Source organism: Urocampus carinirostris, chromosome 14 (assembly GCF_059441175.1).
Source record: "Urocampus carinirostris isolate Australia breed hairy pipefish chromosome 14, RoL_Ucar_1.0, whole genome shotgun sequence".
Lineage (NCBI taxonomy): Eukaryota > Metazoa > Chordata > Actinopteri > Syngnathiformes > Syngnathidae > Urocampus > Urocampus carinirostris.
Window position 1 is genome coordinate 16,608,457 of NC_142362.1, and position 25,744 is coordinate 16,634,200.

At 39.6% G+C, this 25,744-nt stretch overlaps 1 protein-coding gene across 1 annotated transcript in view; it reads left to right on the forward strand.

Annotated features, from left to right (window-relative positions):
* Window positions 1–25,744, forward strand: part of kcnh7b (potassium channel, voltage gated eag related subfamily H, member 7b) — a 70,812-nt gene that overhangs the window by 34,512 nt on the left and 10,556 nt on the right. The window contains exons 6-12 of the mRNA XM_088353144.1: window positions 5,330–5,755; window positions 12,245–12,644; window positions 12,712–12,912; window positions 14,345–14,599; window positions 19,350–19,555; window positions 20,142–20,229; window positions 20,314–20,487. Coding sequence (XP_088209270.1) covers window positions 5,330–5,755; window positions 12,245–12,644; window positions 12,712–12,912; window positions 14,345–14,599; window positions 19,350–19,555; window positions 20,142–20,229; window positions 20,314–20,487 — 1,750 coding nt within the window. The remainder of the gene's footprint in view (window positions 1–5,329; window positions 5,756–12,244; window positions 12,645–12,711; window positions 12,913–14,344; window positions 14,600–19,349; window positions 19,556–20,141; window positions 20,230–20,313; window positions 20,488–25,744) is intronic.

Sequence of the window (25,744 nt, forward strand, 5' to 3'; positions counted from 1 at the left end):
AAGCAAGGTTACAGAAGCACTGAATAAAACGCATATGCAGCACATTGAGAAGATAACCCAAAAGAATAGAAGTGTCTATTATTTAAATCAATATTTTTTTTCAATAAATTTTAACATAACATAAAAAAAGAAATTTGTGTAAAATAGATTTAAAAATAGATACATATTGTTGCTGTTCTGTGAAGTGTATCTAAATTATTTAATTAATTATCTGAATAGTCCCTCAATGGTTTGTTAATGAGTCATTTAAAGAGAAATTGTCTGTCATTATAAATAATAAATTATAAAAAAAAAAGATCAAAATCATTTTTCGGGAGTAAATAATAGTGTTCTTTCTTTCTCTGGAAAATAACGAATTTTTACATCTTTTTTAGTATGACAAAAACAATATACTGAATATAAAAAAAATCAATGTAGGGAGTTCTTTTTGGTGTGTGTGTTTTCTGAAGCGTGTGAGATTCAGCTTAATGCACCAAATAACCTTTTTTTGCACATTTTCTCAGAACTAGAAATGCTCACACGTCCGAAAATATCACATTTTTATTTTGCGAGTTACTCACGCATTTTGACCGCTAGTCTGTCCATTTTGTTAACTAATGAGCCTTCAGAAGTACCAGGACCATTTTTTCTCCATTTGAGAATTAGCAAACTACATAAACTCAAAATGATTTAATCCAGGTTCATATTCATTACTGAAATGAGAAGCATCCCTCATTTATAAATGAACATGGCGTCATCGTGATCAAACGGTCATTTTCCTCGCTGACCTCAGTTAAGGAGACGCCAGCAAGACGTGATCGCTGAGTTTCCTTCTAGAATTGTGTTGTATAATTTATAGCTTGAACGAAGGGGGAATGTGCAGTGACTAGAAAGACCGCCCCGCTGCCCACAGCGACGCCCGCGCGCATTTTTTACGGCGCGGCGGCCGAATCTTTGTCATCCACGGCTTATTAGGCCAAAATCTAGGGGTGGTTCAGGACCTTGAATAATTTACGAGTCAGATTTAATGTATTCGTGTGTGGAGATTAAAATGAATGTTTGCTTAGTCCACCCTTTCAAAGTTATTTTATTTGATCCAGAGGTTTTAAAGTTGAGTGTAGGGATGCATGATAATTATCAGACCGATAGTTATCTACCGATAACAGTCAAATATGATTAAAAAGTTATCAGCCCAATAGAAAATAGAATAGAATAGAATAGACCTTTATTGTCATTGTTACAACATGGGTTGAATATATTGTGACAACGAAATTGGACCCAATAATTATTTACCCTATATTATTTAATCAGCGGACACTGCTTGTTACAAACATGCTTAGCATTAGAATGAGCTTTGATTCTTTATAGAAGCAGTGGCACAACTTGCAAGGTTGTGTCTCCTCTCTATCTCTTCATATTGGATAGCTTGGCCATAATCAATCAACACTACTTGCTACAAAGATCCAAAACATTTCTGTTCCTCATTCGAATCTATTTTGATCTTCTATAAAAGTAGTTGGAACAACTTGGTTGTGCCTTCTCTCTACCTTAGTATATGATATGCGAGGCACCGGAGAACTTCGATATAAACAGTCGACACAACTTGTTAGAAAGATTTCAAGCATTTATGCCCCTCATTGGAATATATTCAGATTTTCTATAGATGTAATAGCACAATTTGGTCGTGTCTCCTCTCTACCTTTTCATAATGTATGTGAGGCACCGGGCAGCTCGCCCAACAATCGGTCAACGCTACTTGTTAGAAATATTTGAAGCATTTATGTTCCTCATTACAATCTATTTTGACTTTTTATAGAAGTAGTAGCACAACTTGGTCTTGTCCCTCTCCTCTTCCCGGTAATGTGTGCGAGGCGCTGGAGAGCTTGGCCGTGGCTTCTGAACTTTATCGAGCACTTTGTTTTGTTTTCAAAATACTGTCTTCTTTTGCACTTCTATGTGTGTTTCTGCATGAACGCAATTTTATTTAAAATTGACAGCCAGTTGATTATAGTTGGGATATGCCTGAACAAGTCTGCTAACGAGTGTCTTAATCACAACACAATGTGTTACTTTGCTGTACTAGACATACACAAAGTGTAGTTTTTCATGTTTTAATGATGCCATAAATGTGCTTCACATTTGCCACTATGAGAGATCTTTACAGCTGTAATCGGCCAAATGTTACATTTGCAATTTTGCCCTCTAGCTATCTGGATTTGTATATTTATTTCCATTTATTACAGATACTAATGTGTGCAATTAATATCATGCCCCTTGATAAGAAATAGTCATAAATTTCTCTTAACCAAGGCATGTGTGCCATTCAGTATTGGAAGTGACTTATTTTCACATCCTGAACACACAGTAATCATATGCAATTTCTGGTATATCTCTATGTCAGTGTTATGGTGCTCGTAACAATGTCTTATAGTTATTACTGAAAAACAAAGTAAGCATGCATCAATTCCGTGATAAAGTAAATCCCAATAATTATTATGATAATGTAAATCCGAACAACAACAAAAACATTTTAAAATAATTGGATTTCGTGTGTGTTTTTATTTTTCTAAATACAGGCTCCATAAGGGTGTTTGAAATCCTTGAAAATGTTTGAGTTTTCAAGGTGTAAAAAATGCATGATTTTTAGATAAATTGCTTGTAAATTCTAGAAATTGTTGCCATGTTTCTCTACAAGTCTACTTAAAAATGACACCTTTTTCTCTTGTGTGTATTCAAACTTACATATTCAAACAGACTTAACGTGTTATCTTCAAAAGAGACCAAAACAATCCTGATACTCCAAGTACAGCTTCAGTTTTATTTTGGGTGCACCTTTTAGGTGTTCAGGTAAAATACCAGCTACCATTTAATAGGGTTAACAGCAGCGGACATTAGTTTGTATGGCATTATCCTATGAAGCGTTGTCACCCTCTACGAGTTGAGCCCTATAGGAGAGGTGCTTGTTCCACCTAAACAGGGCACTATTAAATGTGTATTAGTGCAAAGATTATGGATCAATTAAGGATATAATGTGTTCCTAGTGCAATGGTTAGCACAGTTGCCTGACACGCGAAAAGTCCCCAGTTCGAGACTAGGTAAAAATGTTTTTTGGCCTAAGAGGGATTGGCGCCACCAGGCTGTGCTTCCCCCAGGACACAACACAGGAAATTGTGCACCTATGACCCTAGTGGTAAAGGGATCCAACCAACCATTATGGGGCATTAAAGAAATTAAAGGGATAATTCATTTAATGCCTCCTAGTGGTACAAAAAACTCCTTTCCTGGAAAAAAACATTGAACAGAGAGCAAAAATTCATGTAAAAAAAAGCATAGGATGTGAAATTTCTATTTCTTTTTCACTGTGGAATCCCTTCTTGGATTGGTGCCATGTTCTCAAGGCATCCTGCCGCCACGATCTGCCGTGTATCACTGGCCCTCTCTCGTGCCAGACAACAAGGTGCTGTCTAGTAATCAAATATTACACATTGGGGCTTTAAGTTACCATTTCCTAGTGTTAAATTGTAATCCGAAGAACATCCTTCAATTGAAAACGTAAGCTACATATTACTGTCATCTATACCCAACACCTGTATGGAGAGAAATTGGTCTCAAAAACTAGTATATTCGTGATTTACTCAAGATCTAAAAACATTGAATTCATTATTCTAAAATTAAGCCTTGATTGGCATTAAAATGTTTTAAATCCAATTTTCAGACGTCTTAAAAATATGAACACATTAATAGGCTTTATATTTGTTTGAAAAGCTGTGCCAGCTAACGTGTATGAAGCACGATATATTTGTGGGTTTTATTTTGTTTTTGTTTGTGCCAGTTGTGTTTTTTTTGTCGGCTTGGTCTTGGATTAGATTTTCAAAAATTCTTGAATTTAACTTGCCTTAAACTGCAGAAACACTGTAAAAATCATATATCGTGTTAAATGCTCACGCAAGAATAAACATCGAAAATGTCTATTTTTGGCTCTGCAAAATACATGATTCACACCGGATTTCTTCTTGTAATGGTACTGCAGAACTCAGAAGATTGGCTTTGAAAGTCGAAAAGTAATCGATTTGTCCATGAAAAGGTGTACGAACCTTGTAAATGTAGTATGCAGTTTGTTTTGATTTATTACTTATCGCTTAGATCTGTTTCTAGAAGCAGGATTTTATCTATTATCTGTATCTGTAGGAAACTCTAATCTTGCATCTGTAGTATATTGTAAAATCCTATAAATTGCATACGTGATTACTACATTTTATACGTGGGTCCGTGTATTAGCAATGTTTTCTATTATATATTGAGATAGTACAAAAGTGTTTTCGGAGCGTTTTTGGAGCGGTAGTACCCGTTTCGGAGTGGGCCCATTGTTTCCGTTGATGTGGACGGCTGCACAGAAGGCTTCATCGCTCACTTTGGCTTTTTCCCCTTCATTGATCTATTTGTCAGAGTCTCTCAGGGAGGACAATTAGGAGGATTACCAAAGCTTGCTATTTTACTTTTTAATTAATGAGGATTACACATGGCGACTGCATGGAGTTTACTTTTTGGAGCGAGTCAGCAGTTTCCCAGGTCCCTGATCCACTAAGTAATTTGTAATAAATTCGAGTATCGATGACACACAATTTAATATGCACGTGTTTGATACAGATAAAACTACATTTATTTACATGACAAGGAAAATTTAATCAAACAAAAGTCAAGTCAAGTTTTTTTATTTGTATAGCCCTTAATCACAAAGAGTCTCAAAGGGCTTCACAGGATTACACAGACTATTATTACAACATCCCCTGATCTGGAACCAACATGAGTGCAAGGAAAAACTCAAAAAACCTCAACATGAGGAAAATGAAGAAACCTTGAGAAGGGACCGCACATAAGGTATCCCCCTTCGAGGATTATCAGACAGCAGATGATGTTGCAATCGCAAATAATACAGAGATGTTGTCCACGAAAAGTTTAGGTCATTCATATGCTATAGAGTAGAAGTGAGTTTTAAGCTTAGATTTAAACATTTCCACTGGGCAAGTCCATGTATGATTTTGTATAATACAAAAGAATAAAGAACATTGTTAAAATCAGCCCCTGAGAAAACAGGATCCAGGGGAAAAAAACAGTAGTAATAATGAAATTACAGATCCATAAACCCAGTTGAGATAAAGCAGCACATGGCAGAACACGATTTAAATCAGTGAAGTAGCGTTATGGCAAGCCTTAACTCCATTGTATATATTATTACCTCAATGTGATGTAGGAGAGTTGACTTTTTATGCAACTCGTCTAAATATAGATATACACTGAGGGGAAACAAAACCCCCGCGTCTCGTTAAGCATCCTTTTCCATCCCTGACAGGTCTTGTCACTGGGAGCAGACGTCCTGCCAGAGTACAAGCTCCAGACCAACCGCATCGACAAGTTCACCATCCTCCACTACAGTCCCTTCAAAGCCGTGTGGGACTGGTTGATCTTGCTTTTGGTCATCTACACGGCCATCCTCACGCCTTACTCGGCCGCCTTCCTGCTCAACGACCAAGAAGAGCAAAGGAGGCGGGAATGCGGCTACTCCTGCAGCCCCCTCAACGTGGTGGACCTCATGGTGGACATCATGTTCATCATCGACATTCTCATCAATTTCAGGACCACTTACGTCAACCAGAACGAGGAGGTGGTCAGCCACGCCGCTAAGATCGCCATCCATTACTTTAAAGGCTGGTTCCTAATAGACATGGTGGCCGCCATTCCTTTTGACCTGCTTATCTTCGGCTCAGGATCGGATGAGGTTTGTTCCCTCCTCTTTTTTGTTTGTCTACCCGCAATTTCCTAACAGAGTCGAGAATAGAATAAAATAGAATAGTACGGCGGCTAAGTAATTAGCGCGTCCTCTGCACAGTTCTGAGGTCATTGGATCAAATCCAGCTACCAGCCTTCCTGTGCGGAGTTTGCATGTTCTCCCCATGCTTGCGTGTGTTTCCTCCGGGCACTCGGGTTTCCTCCTACATTCCAAAAACAAGCATGTCAGGTTAATTGGCCGGTCCAAATTGTCCCTAGGTGTGAATGAGCGTGCGAGTTGTCTGTCCCTGTGTGCCCTGCGATTGGCTGGCAACCAGTATAGGGTGCCCCCTGCCCACTGCCTGATGATTGCTGGGATGGGCTCCAGCACCCCTGCGACCCTACTGAGGATAAGCGGTGCAGCTAATGAGATGAGCGATAATGAGATGACAATAACACGGCGGATGAGTGGTTAGCACGTCCTCTGCACAGTTCTGAGGTCATTGGATCAAATCCAGCTACCAGCCTTTCTGTGCGGAGTTTGCATGTTCTCCCCATGCTTGCATGTGTTTCCTCCGGGCACTCTGGTTTCTTCCCACATTCCAAAAACAAGCATGTCAGGTGGATTGGCCGGTCCAAATTGTCCCTAGGTGTGAATGCGTGAGCGAGTTGTCTGGTTCAGAGTGTCCCCAGCCCACTCCCTGAAGACAGCTGAGATGGGCTCCAGCCCCCCCATGACCCTACTGATCCAAAACTCTGTTTTCTGACATAGCTTTTAAACCAGGCCTGTTTTTCTATGCTAGCTGTATAGAATGGCGTTTATTGACTACTGCTATCACACAGTTTAGTATGCATGCCAACGCTCGTTTTATATCAGCAGTAAAACTTATGTTTGCAATTATTCTGAATTTCACTGTTGATGGACGCCTCGAAAAGGGCTGGACGTTTTCTCAGAACACCGCCACCGGGTGGAGTCAAAACTAAAGTTTTATTTGAAAAGAAGATATTTAATTTTCTAAGCAATGTCTTGATAATGATTGCTATTAATAACCGCAGGTCCTGTCTGTAGTCTACGCTTGGCGTGCGTGTACTACCTGCAGCGAGCAATGACGAAAGATGTGCTGATGGCACTCGCTATAATGTTTTTTTTTCAATACTTTATTCAAACAAGGACCAACAAATCGTTGTTCGCTAATGAAAATAATGTATTTCATTTGATAACGTAGTTATATGATCAAATATATACTACAATGTGTTTCCAATTAGGTTTTAATATTGTATTTGAATTTCTAATCATTCTTCATTTATTTATCCCTAACTTGCTTTTTTAACAGGAGTTACAAGAGTATACTGCCTCCCTGCACAGTCATCTTTTTATTGAGTCCAGACTTGGGCACCCAGGCCACTACTTATAGCCTAAGTCTTTCTGTCTCAGCTATGTCAGGATTACTTTAAATTGCATGTTTTTTTTTTTGAATGGTCCCCATTCTAGAATCCATTTACAAGGATTAATGGCTTACCAAATGGCAATCATTGATGCATTTATGTGACGAGCCCCGTGTGCAGAGCTTACATGCAGATGTTAGATAGCCATGGGAAGGCTAGCTGCCAGCCCGGGCGGCTTGTTAGTGGCTCAGGATTCACTTCATTGCTTGATCGTGCTTTGTAGGCACTCCATTATACCATAAAAGCTGCTGATTATAAAGCGTAATCATCTTTTTTTGGTGAACATGGTTATCACTTGTTTTTGCTGAGTCAGCTGTGTGAGCTTCCTTAAATCTCAATTGGAGTGTCTTTTTTTGGCACCTAGAGACAATTGAGTGTCCATTTGTGGCTGACAAATTGGTCTTCTAAGGCTTTCCGCATTGGTTGTCCTCACTGAGGTCAACCTTAAGCTCAGACAGTTTTGTTTTGATTTTTATGTCCTTCACACAGAGGAAACCATTATATTTTGATGTACTCTAGACCCCAGGATGCGACGACACCGCCTTATGAGGTTTTCACTCCAAGGTTTTGAATAAGATGATTTTTCGGCCCCGTTTTCCAGCATTTCACCACCATAAGACAGAAATTATTAGCAGTGCCCAAATTTTGCAAAATTCCGATTTTCTGGTGACGTACACATGACTGTGTTAATTACGTCTCTTAGATGCAGAAATGCTAATAGCTGAACTACTTTCCACAATGCCTTTCTCCTTTCAGGCAGTTTAGAATTGTGTGTGCGTCATCATACAGTATCTTTTGGTCCTGTATTAAGTACCAAGCTTTGCATCAATGCTAATAGGAGAAGCAAAAACATAACCATAGACAAAAAGCTTGCAATTATCAGTAAATATGAATATGGCTGGGGCAGCACAGCACAGTGGTTAGCGCGTGTGCAGGCACAGTTTTGAGGTCTTGGGAACCTCCTGTGTGGGTTCAAATCCAGCTACCGGACTTCCTGTGCGGAGTTTGTATGTTCTCCCCGTGCTTGCGTGGGTTTCCTCCGGGCACTCCGGTTTCCTCCCACATTCCAAAGACATGCATTTCAGGTGGGTTGGCCGGTCCCAATTGTCCCTAGGTGTGAATGAGCGAGCGAGTTGTTTGTCCCTGTGTGCCCTGCGATTGGCTGGCAACCAGTTGAGGGTGTCCCCTGCCCACTGCCCGATGATTGCTGGGATGGGCTCCAGCAACCCCGCGACCCTACTGAGGATAAGCGGTGCAGCTAATGAGATGAGATGAGATGAATATGGCTGTACTTTGCAAAGTGACATTGCAGTAAAAAGCGACTAGAATTATCACATACGGCAGACTTCAGATAATTTAGCAAATTTTGCTAATTTCGAGACATAGTTTTTGTATTTTCTGCGGCACACAACACTGAAAGAAACAAAATCTTACCCTGTTGGCAGAATTTCTGCTCATCTTGCGCATATTGTTTCTTATTATTAATATATTTTATCTGATATCTTAAAGAAAATGAGAAAAATAGGCAAATTCTCTCTAGCAGATAATTTTCTTATTTCCGACCACATTTGAACATGAGAAATAAACAATAAAGTATGCTTATTTTAAATACTATTTTTATTATGTCACTAGCAAAACAACATATATTAACTTAAGATAAGAGAAACTATACCTAAAATTAGCCATGTTTCCTGCCATTGGGGTAAGATTTCATTTTTTTTCACATACAGTACATGAAGTAAAGGAAACCTGTGTTGTGATAAACTAAAACAAATATTTCCTGGCTACAACAGGCACACAAATTATTTTTAAAATGTATTGTATCGTGTATCATAACAGTACGCAACTTGTGTAGTGGGGTTGGTGTGGAACTATAATATAAGCTCCGTATCTTTTTTTTCTTTTTCTTTTTTTTTTTGCAGGGTCGCATATCTTGGAATTAACCCGCACAGTCTGTTTGCATAATCAGCACATACAATTCTGTAATGCTTGCTTTGCATCGTTGCAGCACAACAAATGTCAGTGAAATGCAGAAAAAAATGAATGGATCGTGGCTGCCAGAGGTCTCATTTCAGTTGTTTAATGTCTCTCTTGGGGACCGAAAAGCTCGTTTTTCGGCGGTCAGCACACAACAGAACCTTGTGACGTTGTTAAAATTGCTGCAGTTTGCATACCGTACATGCATTTCTGGAAATATATCGCTTTGACATTTTCTTCATTGTCAGCAGCGAGGAGATCTTCAGGAAAAAGTCATGTGTGGCTGCAGACTCGGTCTTATAATTGGGCTACCAGAATGAAGGCTGCTGCGAGTCCAATAACTGCCACTCTTCTCGTTCTGTTTAAAAGTGCCTGGGAGACGTTTGTTACTGGAAGTCTGCCATTGTTCTTTGTAACAACGGACAACATAAGTCGTGGCCCTCGTTAAATAAAAAATAAGAGGGGTGATAAATGCTCGTGAGTTAATATGTCTGTAGAATTTATGTACTGGTTCTACTGTATTCAAGCATGCCTGTGTAGACCATATCTGCAACTCTTGAGACAAAAATAACCCAATCCGGGCCCCCACCTGGATTAATTTGACCAATCTGTCTGGATTATTTTGTCCAACAAACCTCCTCCAAAAATATTTGTTTTGTTTAAAAAACAAACCTATGGACAAGATTGAATGTTATTCTGTTGAAATAACTACATTTTATTATACATATATATATATATATATATATATATATATATATATATATATATATATATATATATATATATATATATATATATATATATATATATATATATATATATATATATATACATATATATATATATATATATATATATATATATATATATATATATATATATATATATATACATATACATATACATATACATATACATATATATATATGTATATATATATATAAAACTCTAAAAAGTGTTTTGAAAAACCCTCCAAAATTCGTTCATTTCATTTGAAATGACTGTTTCCATTTGTATTAAATAAAAACTAAGAAAACAAATAAACAACTAAATTAGGCCTGAATTTTTTTTTAATGGTTGTTTTAAAAAGGAACAAAAATTGTATTAAATTCTGTAATATTTTAGAGAACAATTGCTAATAGTGTTTTTTTTAATTATTATATGGTCTAATCGGTGTTTATGTTCCAAGAGAATGCTATTGTTTTAAATTAAGCCCAACATTTGAAAACAAATGTCACAATTACTGATGTGACTCAGCCGTGACCGCTCATTTGGCGCCACCCGACACGGGTTAAGATTGGTTCCCTGTCACAATTTGAACCCAGTCCTGTCAGTCCCCTGTTGTCAGTCTTTCTGCGATCCTCTGTGAATACTAGGCAAGCCTTTTTCGACCCTGACTCCCACCTGTCCCGTTTTTTGCTCCCGTCAGGCTACGACCTGTTTTGCTCCTGACCACGTCTGTTCTCCTCAACTATGTCTACTCTCCCGTTCTTGCTAACGACTCACTTCCGACCCCGACCACGTCTTGCTCTCCCAGTCCCGGCTACCGACCCGTTTTTTTCCGTCCCTGACACCGCCATCGCTCGCTACGTAAGATCCACTTCCGCGTTCGGAGCACAATCAAAGTACAAGAGCGACTTGCTTCCCGCGTCCAGCGAACACCGGACCGTGGGCGCAGCCCTTTTTCTTTCCTCCAATAAAACTTGTAAGAAATGTAACGCAATTGGATCCTGTTTCCGTTCTGGTCTTGACAACAAAACAACCAAAAAAAAAAACGGTGGTTTTATAAACAGTACGCACAAATGGGGTAAAATCTAGTAATATTTTACATAACAATCCCTAAAAGTGGATCATTTTTCCTCCTCTTTTCTCCTTTATTTCTGGTCTGAGCACGGATACATTTTCACGTTCCAATGGTATGCTTTTAGGGTGCCTTGACCAAATAAGGATGAGATACACTAAAAATTATTTGAGATGTGTTCTGGGGTGTTTCACTTACATGTTTTTAATTGAATGCAAAAAGTTAAACACCATTAAAAAAAAATCAAATTAATATCTGGTCCGATTTGTATAATTTATAAAATGGATATATTATTTTCTTCTTTGTTCTGCCTAAGAAAATGTGAATGCTGTAAATGTTTTCAACACATTTGCATTCCCAGAAAATATTAATTAAATATGAATAAAAATAAATAATAAATAAAATATAAAAGAAAAATAAGCTCAAAAAAATAATTAAATCATGGCCAAAATATTTGGTCATATGTGTGTATACATTATTTCAAAAATTATAAAACTACAAAAAATGGTTATGAACACAAAACGCTCACCCAAATTTGTTTCATTCATCCATCTTTCCATCCATTGTCTTCTGCTTATCCGGGGTCGGGTCACAGGGGCAGCAGACGGGAAGCCCAGACGTCCTTAACCCCAGCCACTTCCTCCAGATCATCCGACGGGATCCCGAGGCGTTCCCAGGCCAGCCTAGAGATATAGCGTGGCCTGGGTTGCCCCTGGGACCTCCTGTCGGTGGGACATGCCCGGAACACTTCCTGAGGGAGGCGTCCAGGAGACATCCTTATCAGATGCCCGAGCCACCTCAACTGGCTCCTCACAGATGACTGAGCTTCTCACCTTATCTCTAAGGGAGAACCCAGACACCCTGCGGAGGAAACTCATTTCAGCCACTTGTATCTGACCATAGGTCATGAACTGTGGACCATAGAAACCATAGTCAGAGTATAGGAACGTAGATCGAGAGCTTTGCCTTTTGGCTCAGCTCCCTCTTCACCACAACGGACCAGTACAGGGTCCGAATGACGGCAGACGCTGCACCAACCCTTCTTTTGATTTCCCGTTCCATCCTACCCTCACTCGTGAACAAGACCCCAAGATACTCCTCCACTTGGTGCAAGATCTCATCACTAACCCGGAGGGAGCATGCCACCCTTTTGATGTGTTCTCCATTATGTTTCCTCCATATTGTGTTAACTCTTAATAATACATATTTTGTTAATGAAGGCTTAGCGGCCCCTTGACTGAAATAAAGCAACCCAAATCTTCATCATGTGTTCAGACGACCACTCTGATCGGCCTGCTGAAGACGGCCAGGCTGCTCCGTCTGGTCCGGGTGGCCAGAAAACTGGACCGCTACTCTGAGTATGGCGCCGCCGTGTTGATGCTGCTGATGTGCATCTTCGCCCTCATCGCTCACTGGCTGGCTTGCATCTGGTACGCCATCGGCAACGTGGAAAAGCCTTATCTGGAACACAAAATCGGCTGGCTGGACAATCTGGGGGTGTCCATCGGGAAGAAATACAACTACAGTGATCCCAACTCCGGTCCTTCCATCAAGGACAAGTACGTGACGGCGCTTTACTTCACCTTCAGCAGTCTCACCAGCGTGGGATTCGGAAACGTTTCCCCCAACACCAACTCGGAGAAGATCTTTTCTATTTGCGTCATGCTGATCGGATGTGAGTGGAAAGGCGCGCCGATGAGAGTTGATGGTTTCCGGCGAATAAAACGAGGTCTGTGTTGCAGCGCTCATGTACGCCAGCATCTTCGGGAACGTCTCGGCCATCATCCAGAGGTTGTACTCGGGTACAGCACGCTACCACGCGCAAATGTTACGGGTCAAAGAGTTCATCCGTTTTCATCAGATCCCCAACCCGCTCAGGCAAAGGCTTGAAGAGTATTTCCAACACTCCTGGGCCTACACCAACGGCATCGATATGAACACGGTAAGTCAAAAGCAGGAACAGAAAGAACTGCCTAGCCTTGTTCTGCTTTGATCAAGTGTTTTCTCTTTTACCCGCTTGACATTGTGGACATGATGTCTTTTCTTTGGCGGGAACAGGAGGTGCGTATCACATTTTATTTTCTGGTTTAATTCAAATTAAAGTGGGTCACTGTGTCAGCATGCTTTTCGATAAACATTCCCATCCCCCATAGCTGTGATATAGAAGCAAGGGGGTGCAGGTTAAGCTGGAGGGCCTTCTTACATCTGTGGGATAGCGTGCTGTTCCATTTAATCGTTTCGATTACATATAAAAAAAGGCTTCCGTTTTCATTTAGAAAAGCATGGTTTTTACACATTAAGCAGTCACGGGACAACCGCTTGGTTTTTCACAATACTAATGCCTTTTATGTATGTATTTGTTCTGTTTCCATTTTCACTGGTTTATGAAGACTTTTCCATCAAGGATGAAATTATTTTCACCTTCCAAGTAGATTCATATTTATGGGTCGATGGATGGATGGATGGATGGATGGATGGATGGATGGATGGATGGATGGATGGATGGATGGATGGATGGATGGATGGATGGATGGATGAGTGGGTAAATACATAGCTAGCTTACTAGATGAATGGATACATAGTTAGGTAACTAGCTTGATAAATGGATGGATGGTTAAATACATAATTAGCTAACTAATCAGGTACTTGGATGGATGGATGAATACAACGCTAGCTAACTAGCTTGATACATAATTAATACATACCTACCTGGCTGACTCGATGAATGCATTAATGACGAGATGAATGAATGAATACATAACTAGCTGGCTAACTAACTTGCTGGGTGGATGGCTAGATGCATTTATCGCTAGCTAACAAGCTAGATACATGGATAGATGAATACATAGCTGCCTAGCTGACTAGATGAATGAATAAATAGCTAGCTAGCTAGTTAACTAACAAGCTGGCTGGATGAGTGGATGGATGAATAGATGGGTGGATGCATTCATTGCTAGCTAACGAGCTAGATACTGTACATGGATAGATAAATACATAGATGGATGGATGGATGGATGGATGGATGGATGGATGGATGGATGGATGGATGGATGGATGGATGGATGGATGGATGGATGGATGGATGGATGGATGCATTGAAGAATGAATTAATACATAGTTACCTTAATAGCTAGGTACAGGGCTGGATGGAAAATACATGGTTAGCTAACTACCTAGATATATGATTCTACTGATAAATACATAGCTAGTTAATTGGATGGATGGATGGATAGATAAAATTGGAGGAAAGATCTGTTTAAGTTTCACAGGATTATTATTATTCGTTTGAATTGGAGACACCATCACTCCAACTTTTACCCCTCCTCCCGATTGAGTGATGTGAACGAGGCCCCTCCATTTTCTTTTTCTCCTCCCAGGTGCTCAAAGGATTTCCCGAGTGCCTGCAGGCAGATATCTGTCTCCATCTGAATAATAATCTCCTCCACAACTGCAAAGTGTTCCAAGGAGCCACCAAAGGCTGCCTGAGGGCCTTGGCCATGCACTTCAAGACCACTCACGCTCCGCCCGGAGACACGCTGGTCCACAGCGGGGACGTACTCACCGCCCTCTACTTCCTGTCCCGAGGCTCCATCGAGATCCTCAAAGATGACATTGTGGTGGCCATCCTCGGTAAATCGCATCACACTTTTATTGTCTGCAACAAAAAATATCGGGTTAGGAGTTTGACCGATGTCACGTCGCAGCTGATTGTGCGCTTGAAGCCGTGTTTTGCTTTGACATTTGACGGTACAGCAGGTGCATTAGCAGAGCGGCATTGGCCGACAGCCGGGTTTGTGATAAACTCACTGGCCGTGTTACGTAACAGATGAATAATCTGCAGGGAATTTCAACATGAGCTAATGCCGTCATTCACACACACATTTTTAATCGCAGCCTCTTCATTCAAACCTTTCATTTATTCTTTCTCATTGGGCCCAGCATGGAGTTTTAGTTTGTTTAGTTTATGCTTTAGCACAATTTTTAAAATATCACCATAAAGATTTGATGATCCTGCTAACTTGCGAAGTAGTAGTAGTAAAATGCAAGTTTAAGTGTGAATAGGGAATACAGTAATCCCTCGGTTATCGCGGTTAATGGGGACCAAAACCGCCCGCGAAAAGTGAAAATCCGCGAAGTGGCGACGCCCCTTTAAAAATGCTTAAAAAAAAAAAAAAAAAATTAAATTATTTTTGAGTAGTGTTATTTTGCCATGGTCGATATGATTTTGTATAATAGGGACCAAAACCACCCGCGAAATGTGAAAATCCGTGAAGTAGCGACGCCCCTTCAAAAATGCTTAAAATTTGTTTTTTTTGTTTTTTTGTTTTTTTAACTCTTTTATTTAATTATTATTATTTTTTAGACCCGCGAAGCTCTGAACCCGCGATCGTGGGACCGCGAAGTATCGAGGTCCCATTGTTCAGTAATCCCTCGGTTATCACGGTTAATGGGGACCGAGACCACCCGTGAAAACTGAAAATCTGCGAAGTAGCGGCAAGCTGTTTGGGTTTATTTTCATTTTGTTACTGTCACATTTTATGTTAGTTTTGCCGGAGATCAAAGAGATCAAAGCCAGGACAGAAAGCTTTCCACGTGTTGTGAGTCATAATTTTATTCATATTTAGTTTCTTTTGTCTTTTATTAGCTTATTTGGTATTCGAGTAATCCAAAAGTAATTGAAAGTAATCAAGTTAAAGTAACCCTACCCAACCCCGGTCAGGGCCTTTCCCTCCCTTTCACAATAAGAGTGTCCACACCGTGTCCTCAGTTGACCTAAGCTCACGCTTGCTCAAGTTAATAAATGCTTTTATTGAGAAGGTAAGCTATATTTTTTAGACCCGCGAAGCTCTGAACCCGCAAAAGTGGAACCGCGAACTAGCGAGGTTCCACTGTATTAATAAAACAAAAAATGTAAAAATGCTGCAATAGGTAGGTCAGGTGACTAATTATTGTTTTTGTTTTTTAAAGGAGATGTCATATTTGGCTTATTATTATTGTTTACCCCCACTTAAAATGAATGGATCAATCTTCCGTCCACTGAATAAAACATTGTTCGAGTATAAATGGAAGTATTCCGCTATAATAACCTGTTAAAATATCTTAAAACTAGAAAAGTTGTTTTTAAAATGAGCAAAATTCTCTAATGGGAAAACATTTTTTTTTCCAGTGTCAAACTTTAACACTCTTGCTCCATTGGCATTTTAGCTTTAGTAGGTAACGCTTCCTTTAAAACACATCAACCCATTTTAACTGGAAGTCACCCTCACCACTTGCGCCCTTTAAGGCCGACAAGCGAGGCGCTGGCATTTCTATTAAGTGGCTTCTTAAAAGGTTGTTAAAAGAGCACGGGCAAACGTCAGGTGATTCTTGACAGCACGGGAAGAAGTATGATCTTTTTGAGGAATATCAGTCATGTACAAAAAAAAAAAGAAAGTAGAATGACTGTGCGCCATTAGAGCGTCACCCGCGTTAAGACGCGAAACCATTTTTGGGTGGCATTTTCCTTTCTTTGACAGGGTCATTCGCCTCTAAAGTGACCTACTTGATTGCTTGAAAAGGACTGTGATTCTGGCCTGGAAAAGTAGAATGTCTTTTGGGGAAGGCTGTTGAGTCAGCAAAAACAAAAATGCCAAGTCAGCTTTTTTGGGGCAGTTTTCACATTTGGGGTAACCTCCCTAAGTGCCTGTAAAGGTGTTGATATTCAATGTCGTTCAAGGTGTGAGAGTGGAATGTCTTTCTGGGAAGAAAGGCTAAGTCAACAAAACCTAAAGTGCTGAGTCAGCTTTTCTGGGAATGTTTCACATATAGGGTAACCTGCATGACTGCCTGTAAAAAATCGAGTGGATATCCAATGTTGTTTTGGCCTAGGAGAGTGGGATAGCTTTCTGGAAAAAAAATGCTGAGTCAACAAAACCAAACATGCCAAATCAGCTTTTTGGGCGTTTTTTACATCTGGGGTAACCTACCCAACTGCCTGTAAAATATGGTGTTAATATTCAATGTCATTGTGGCCAGGGAGAACGGGTTGTCTTTCGTGGAAAATATGCTGAGTCAACAAAATCAAAAGTACTGAATTGCATTTTTAGGTCAGCTTTTTGGGGGGCATTTTTACATCTAGGGTAACCTACCTGACTGCCTGCTAAAAATTGTGTTGATATTCAGTGTTGTTATGGTCTGGTAGAGTGAAATATTTTTCTGGGAAAGAAATGTGAGTCAACAAAAGTGCTTATTCAGGTTTTTGGGGCATTTATCACATCTAGGGTAACCTACCTGACTGCCCTTGACATATGATGGTCACTTATAAAGTCCTTTCCTGTTTTCTTGAGTGAAGAGATACACAAACAGAAATGTATACTTAGATCCCAAACAAAAGCATTATCATCACCCCCGTTTTGTTCAAATGTAATATATAAAATAAATGTCTTTTGTGGGCGGGGTCAAACCAGGTAAACCGAGATTAAAAGGGCATATTTTTTTCCCGTGAGATGAATGCCCCCTAAAGCCGAAGCTGACACAATGAGGTTTGAAGCGTGGGTTGCTGAATCACACCCTCCCCCCCTCCGTTATTAACAACCCTACCGAAAATGTCACTGATCCCATTGATCAGTCTACTTAGAGAACCGACGTACAACATGCTTGATCAGCAACGTTTTGCTCCATTTCTTCCGGGGAGGGAGCACTTGCATTTGAGCACAATGCCCAACATGAGCTATGAGGCTCACCTGCAGCCAAACCTGCATGAAAAAAAAATCTGGATATTGTGCACACAGTGCAGGTAATAACATCTTCAGGAGCGCCCGATATAGATCGCAAGTTCAGCATAAATCCCACACTGCGTTATTTCTCCCGAGCTCATCCACGTATGAGCCGAGAAATCATTTCCGACCGACTCGATAAAAAAGATTCGAAAAGACCTGTATCTGTATGGTTTTGCCTCATTGCCCCGCGGATTAACTTCCATCCATCTCATTTTCTAGAGTGCTAACTTGTCCTGGCCAAGGTCACGACTCGCAAGTGAACTGAAGCTTAAAGCTCAGCTGACTATGCAATCGCCGGTTAAGGCGGCAAAAGTCTGCTGATTGCGTATTGACTTTGCTCAGGTTAAACCTTGAAAAAAACAAAGGCCCTCCAGGTTGTGGTAGAGCACAACTGTTTCCCTGAGGCCCAATTTAAAGGACACATATCCTGTGATCACAATCAACTCTTAAAGGGACTGTGTCTAATATTTAGCGCTCCCTGGTGGTTAAAAAACATGTATTCATTATAAAAAACTATTGATTTGGAATATAAGCAAAAAAACAAACTGAGACGTGGCTGTCCAGGAATAACTCATAAGGAAAGCCTTAAGAGATAAGAACAAGATCCAAGAAGAATATCAAGATGGATAGGATAAAATTAATAAGGCAAAAAAATATAAAATGAAAAATGAATTCAGTCACCCAGTTTTAAAGGAGAAGCAATTGTTTCACAATAAACTATAAATAAAAAAATAATATTACATTTTGAAAAATACAAAAAATAAACATACAAATAAGAATAATCAATTGACAAAAAAAGAAATAAAAAGAAAGAAATAAAAAATAAAAATACTTATTAAAATGGTTATTTAAATAATTTAAACCAAATTAGGTTAACCATAAACTACAGCCATCATATTATTATATATTACTATTCTTTCACAAACGTATTGGAATTCTCACAGTACAAAAACAAATTGACTGTTTTTTTTCTGCAGAATTGGCATTTTATAAAGCTGGATATGTATCCTTTAAAATTAACAATAAAATATATATATTAAAATATTTTAGAAAATCATTAATGCAATTTAAAAAATTACAGTATTAACAACAAAATTAACTGAATTAAAAAAAACAAAATATAAAGATTTATACTAAATAAAAAAACACACAGTAAACCATAATATAGTTATATCTTTTCAGAAATAGGCTGGAATTCTCACAGCAAATTACACTGTTGACCTGTGTTTATTTTTTATTTTATTTTTTTTTTTTTTCATTTCTGGTTGCATGCTAATGGCATTTTGTTGCCTTGTATTTGGGACTTGTGCAATAACAATAAGGTTGAATCTAATATAATGTAATCTAATCGAAAACATTATATTAAAAACAATGAAAAAAATAATGAAGAAAGTAAAATAAAATATTGTGAACTAACTTAAGTATGCAAAAACCATTTAGAAAAAAACAAATTATCATTAAGTCTACGCATTGATATGAATATATCTTTCAAAAATGTGCTGGATTTCTCACAACAAAACACCACATTGACCTGATTTTTGGGAGGAATTTGAATTTTTTTTCATATGTTTCAGAAACATAACTAAAGCATAGATGACAGTTTTCTGCTTTGTCTAAACCAGGTAAAAATGACATATTCGGTGAAATGATCCATCTATTCGCCAAACCTGGAAAATCCAACGCGGATGTGCGAGCTTTGAGTTACTGCGACCTCAGCACGATCCAAAGGGAAGACCTTTTGGAGGTACTGGACATGTACCCCGAGTTTGCAGACTACTTCTTCAGCAATCTGGAGCTCACCTTCAATCTCAGAGACGAGTCTACAAAGGTACAGGTTCTTGAAATCCTTGAAAATGTATTATTTTTGTGTTTTTAAGGATTGAAAAGTGCTTGAATGTTGGGGCATCTGATTGTAATAGCTTGAAATTGTTGCCATATTTATTAACAAGTCTGCTTAAAAATGGCACAGACACTGCTCTCGCATGGCTTGTCTTTGCCATTGCATTTCTCCTTCCTTCATGATTAACGGCAGCTGGCATTAGTTTGTACAGCATAGTCCCATTAGGAGTATATATATAAATTTTCCTGTCATTTTTTGTGTGTTAATTTCCTAATTTTAGATAAGAATTGTATTTCCCTGGCAAAATGAATTATTTTATGTTTTTATTATTTTGGGAGGGATATGCAATTATGAAAAGCATTTTGTGGGACCCAGAAACTAATTTCCTGTTAGTCTTTTTTACATTAATGCTTTTATCTCAGATAAGATTTTTTTTTTCTTTCTGGCAAAATGAAAAGATTTTATGTTCTTTTTGTATAGGTAACGACAAAACATATTTTGTGGGTCTTGGAAAAATCAGTCAAAATGCAGGGCCAAAGTGATATAAATTTTAACCTTTGTTTATATTTTTCAGCCTCCGAGTCCGGGCGGCTGCGACTCAGACGGCGAGGGAAACCGAGGTATGAAAAGACGAATTTCTTTCACACCGGAGCCCCCCAAAGGTAAGAAAAATCAATACCCAACAACAATAACCGGACAAAATGGACGAAAAACCATTGTTATTTTCCATCGTCTTCACGCCACAGTGGAAAACAGCGACGCTAGTACCGAAGCGGAAAGGGGGAGGGAATCAAACCTGTGCCTCAAGAGATGTTCCCAAGTCGGTGGTCCCTCCACGCCCTCAAGCCCCGTTCTGGGCTCTAATCTTCTCGGACACAACCAGGTCACTGAGGGCTTGAGGAGAAGTCCATCTTTTCAAGGTAACGCTATTGTTCTTTCTTAAAGAAAAAAAAATGAATTACTTCCTCCCAGAAATGGAAGTGGTGGTCGCACCTAAACTTGTTGTGCAAGCCATCCATTGTAAAGAGAGGTGTGAAGAATCCAATTATAGCGTACACGTCACATCGATTGACCTCTTTTGTCCAGACACGTTCACTTATTTACAGCCTGTCAGGGAGGCTTTTATAACCCAATGAAAATATACAGTTTCATTTGTTTTCATGGAAGCAAAAATTAAAATGGGCAAAAATAAAATTGAACGGCCCAGTAGGTGTAAAGTGGCAGGAGGTAGATGCTATTAAGTATTTGGGTTCTTAGATGGCAACAGGTGGTCGTTTAGAGGAGGATGTGAAGAAGAGGGCGGGTGAAGGGTGCAAGGCAATGAGTGTGCTGAACGGATTGTTTGTCTGGGAAGTGCAAATGGATGCAAAGCAAGGATTTTATGATGGTGCGGTGGTACCGACAGTGATGGCTCAGATGTGTGGGGTTTGAGAGTTAATCAGCGTAATAAGTTAAATGTCGAAATGAAATGAAATAATATGTTCGCGTAGTTTGTGTGGAGTGGCATGACTGGATAAGTTTAGGAATGAGGAATTGAGAAGAATAATTGGTGTGTTGAAAGAGATTTCTGAGAGAGTTGATGAAAATGTTCGGAGATGGTTTGGAGATATGGAAAAAAACGGATGGACCTGAAAGGCCTGAATACGGTTGGATGGATGGGGTGAAACGTGCTGTGGATGTGAAGTTGGTGTATGCAAGAGTGTGTGCTAGGGATATACTTGAATGGCAAAGAATAGTTAAGAATGATTAATATATTTGCATATGATGCAGAGGGGGTAAACCAGTGTATGAGGTCGAGCCTCTCTGCTGATGAAGGGTTGCATGGTCACAGCAACTCACTCCTTGTTGTGACGTGGGCTTAACATTCGGTGTCAGGTTGGGAAGAGCAAAAAAAGATTGAATGCTTGGTTAATGTGAGTGTGTTTTTGATTTGTGATTCAGTATTATTTTTTTAAGTTTGACGTTGTAACTCGTGTTGATAATATCAATGTCTTTTATCAAATAATCTACAACCGGTGTCACTTTTTGTTGTAGATTTAGAGTAACTAAAATAACTAAATTTTAGTTACTAATTCTGATGTAAATGTATAGTAAGTTAGATTTTTTTCACTGTTTAACAAGATTTTGAGGGGACAGCACAACTATATATATGATTTACAAACAAAATGGTGTCACTTTCCTGTGAAAATACTTGGGAACCTAAGGCTCATGAGCCGTATATGGCTCTTTTCATCAGTACATCTGGCTAAGAGATACAAATTAAATAGTGTAAGATCTGCACGAAACACAATTTTGTACATAGGAAGCCAAAGCAACATTATGATGGTATACAGTCCAGTATATATATCTCATCTCATCTCATCAGCCGTACCGCTTATCCTCATTAGGGTCGCGGGGGGGCTGGAGCCCATCCCAGCCATCTCCGGGCACTGGGCAGGGGACACCCTGAACTGGTTGCCAGCCAATCGCAGGGCACACAGGGACAGACAACTCATTCGCTCATTCACACCTAGGGACAATTTGGACCAGCCAATTCACCTGAAATGCATGTTTTTGGATTGTGAGAGGAAACCGGAGTGCCCGGAGGAAACCCACGCAATGGCGTACCCCCGGCCCCTGTCACTTTTCCGCGGCACAGCCGCGGCTGCAGCGCGGCAATGCCGCGCCATCGAGGGCCCACACTTGCCTTTCCGCGCAAGCTGTACCGCCATCACGCCCAGTGTACCCTACGCTAAGCGGCCATTACTTCGTTTCCCAGGCTCGTGTGGACCTCCGTGAGCCATGCAAAGGGTGGGGCACCTCCTCCTGCCTTTCTTCGCAAGCTGTACCGCCATTACACACAGGTTGCCCCTACGCACGATGGCCATTACTATATATATATATATATATATATCCAGTATATACAAAAGTCAATTCCATTGAAGTTGGGAAAAAGTTTAAAATGTCAGTAAAATTAGAATAGAATGACTTGCAAACCTTTTCTAACCCATATTTAAATGAATACACCACAAAGACAAGATTATACATGTTCAAACTCATAAACTTTATTTCCATAAGCAAATAATGATAAACTTAGAATTTTATAATTGCAACAAGTGCCAAAGTAGTTGGGAAAGGGGCTTCTTCACCATTGTGTTACATCACCTTTCCTTTTAATAACACTCAATAAACGTTTAGGAAGTGAGGAGACTAGTTGTTGAATCGTTGATAGTGGAATCCTTTCCCATTCTTGCTTTATGTACAGCTTCAGCTGTTCAACAGTCCGGGGTCTCCTTTGTCTTATTCTGCGCTTTATAATGCGCCACACATTTTCAATGGGAGACAGGTCAGGACTGCAGGCAGGCCAGTCAAGCACCCGCACCCTCTTACTACGAAGCCACGCTGTCGTGAGACGTGCAGTGTGTGGCTTGGCATTATCCTGCTGGAAGAAGCAAGGGCGCCCATGGTAAAGATTCTGTTTGGATGGCAACATACTTTGTTCCAAAACCTGAATGTACTTTTCTGCATTAATGGTGCCTTCACAGATGTGCAGGTTACCCATTCCTTGGCCACTCATGCACCCCCATACCATCACAGATGCTGGCTTTTGCACTTTGCGTGCATAACAGTCTGGGTGGTTCTGTTCTTCTTTGGACCGGAGGACACGACGTCCACAATTTCCAAACACAATTTGGAAAACTGACTCATCAGACCACAGAACACTTTTCCACTTTGTATCAGTCCATTTTAGATGGGCTCGGGCCCAGAGAACCCTGCGGCGTTTCTGGATGTTGTTGATGAATGGCTTACGCTTTGCAACATAAAGTTTTAACCCACACTTACGGATATAGCGTCGAACTGTATTGACTGACAGTGGTTTTCCAAAGTGTTCATGAGCCCATGTGGTGATGTCCTTTACACATTGATGTCGGTTCTTAATGCAGTACCGCTTGAGGGCTCGGAGGTCACGGGCATTCAATAATGGTTTACGGCCATGCCGTTTACGCACAGTGATTTCTCCAGATTCCCTGAACCTTTTCACAATATTATGGACTGTAGATGATGATATCCCTAAATTCCTTGCAATTGTACTTTGAGGAATGTTGTTTTTAAACTGTTCAACAATTTGCTCACGCAGTTGTTCACAAAGAGGTGAACCTCGCCCCATCCTTGCATGTGAATGACTTAGCTTGTTCGGGTCTCCCTTTTTTATACCCAGTAACAACTCTCACCTGTTGCTAATTCATCTGTTCACCTGCAAATAGTTGGTTGATTTCCATTCATCCACTTTCTGAGTAGTTATTGACACCTGTCCCAACTATTTTGGCACGTGTTGCTGTCATCAAATTACAGAGTTGATGATTTTCTCCCAAAACAATAAAGTTTATGAGTGAAGACAATAAATATGTTGTCTTTGCTGTGCATTCATTTAAATATGGGTTGAAAAGAATTTGCAATTTACTTGGATCAATTTTTATTTGCAATTAACACACTTTCCCAACTTCATTGGAATTGAGTTTTGTATATATATATATCCAGTATATATATATATCCAGTATATATATATATATCCAGTATATATATATATATCCGGTGTATATATATATATATATATATATATATATATATATATATATATATATATATGTGTGTGTACGTCGTTTGAAAATCCTTTATAAGGAAGCTTATTAAACAATGTATTTTCACTGTTGCGACACATTATGATGAAAACCCACAAAACAAACTGTAAACACCCAAAACGCCAGCAAAGCACCCAGAGCAATTTAATTGGGTGAGTGGTAGAATGGGTGGAGCTATGCACACAGCATGCACACTCCCTTTTCTCTGCTCAGCACCGCCTGCGCCGAAGGTAAATACGTCGGTATCCTTATCATTTGCGGTATTTTTCACATTTTCATAAATTTCACCAAATTACGGTCAAAATGAGCGTAGGTTTTCATACAATATACATAAAAATAAAATATGAGATTGTATCTACCTTTGGTGGGACGCAACTTAAGCGGGTGAGTGGAGTTGCAGGTGGATGCAGAAGCGGTAAATAAAAAATGGTACATATTTTAAACATTCCACCTGCCTCCTTTTTTTAATAATAGTCATGATCGTTGATCAGTCATGGGCATTCAACTTATTGAGGAAAGCTCTTTGTGTTTTTTTATAATGGTAAGCTTTGTTTCAATGGTTATCCGTTTTTACTTGCAAGCCTTGGGACTTGCAACTAATAAATACTGTACAGCACAGTCGAGTACTGCTGAATTCTTTACAAAGCACACAAGATTCTCAACTGAATGAAGACATAGAAAGGCATCCGCATTTTCATAATACTGTGACGCAAACCAATAGCAGACCAGCATTTTAAATGACATCGACCAATAGAAGGCAGGCATTTGAGAGACATAACTACATATGCACGAATCAAGAGTGGATTTTATAAGGCTTTGGGAACGTAAAGTAGTGAAGAAAATGCTGTAAGGAGGGAAAAAAAACACATCTTATACCACACTGTAAAGTGAAGAATTTGTAAGGCGCTGGTCACTGTATCCTGGAGTCTCACAGTTCACAGATCCCTTAAACGCCTGGGTCGTTTGGGCACCACTTCTTGTTGTGGGTACAGCCTGGCAGCGCCCATTCTTCTCCAGGCTGGTTTTTGCGGTAGGGTTTTCCCATATGAAACAGATAACACTGGTTTTTGTAGTTACCAGTGGTTTTTGAGTTTTTCCTTGCCCTCATGTAGGTTTTAGATTAGGGGATGGTGTAATAATAGTCTATGGTTTGTAATAATCTGGGGAGCCCTTTGAGACTCCTTGTGATTAAGGGCTATACAAATAAACATGTCTTGACTTAACCAGTAGCAGGAGGAGGTTCCTGATCTGACTCAGATACAGAACCTTCATCATCTGTTTGTCGGTGTAATTCGTCATCTTGCTCTTCAGGAATGAGACAAATTTTGGTATTGACAGGCAGCAATGTGTGACAATACTGATACTAGATACTAAATCAATGGGGAAAGTATTTTTGTTCTGAAAATTTGAACATTACATCGAACAATATGCATTGCATTTTTTGTGGATTTCATATTTTTTGTGGCGATTACATTACGTCCTTTGCTCTTGTAACATATTCAAGCCTCAAAGGCTCTTTATCCGGTAAAGGACTTTGCAATTTGTATATTTTCTCATC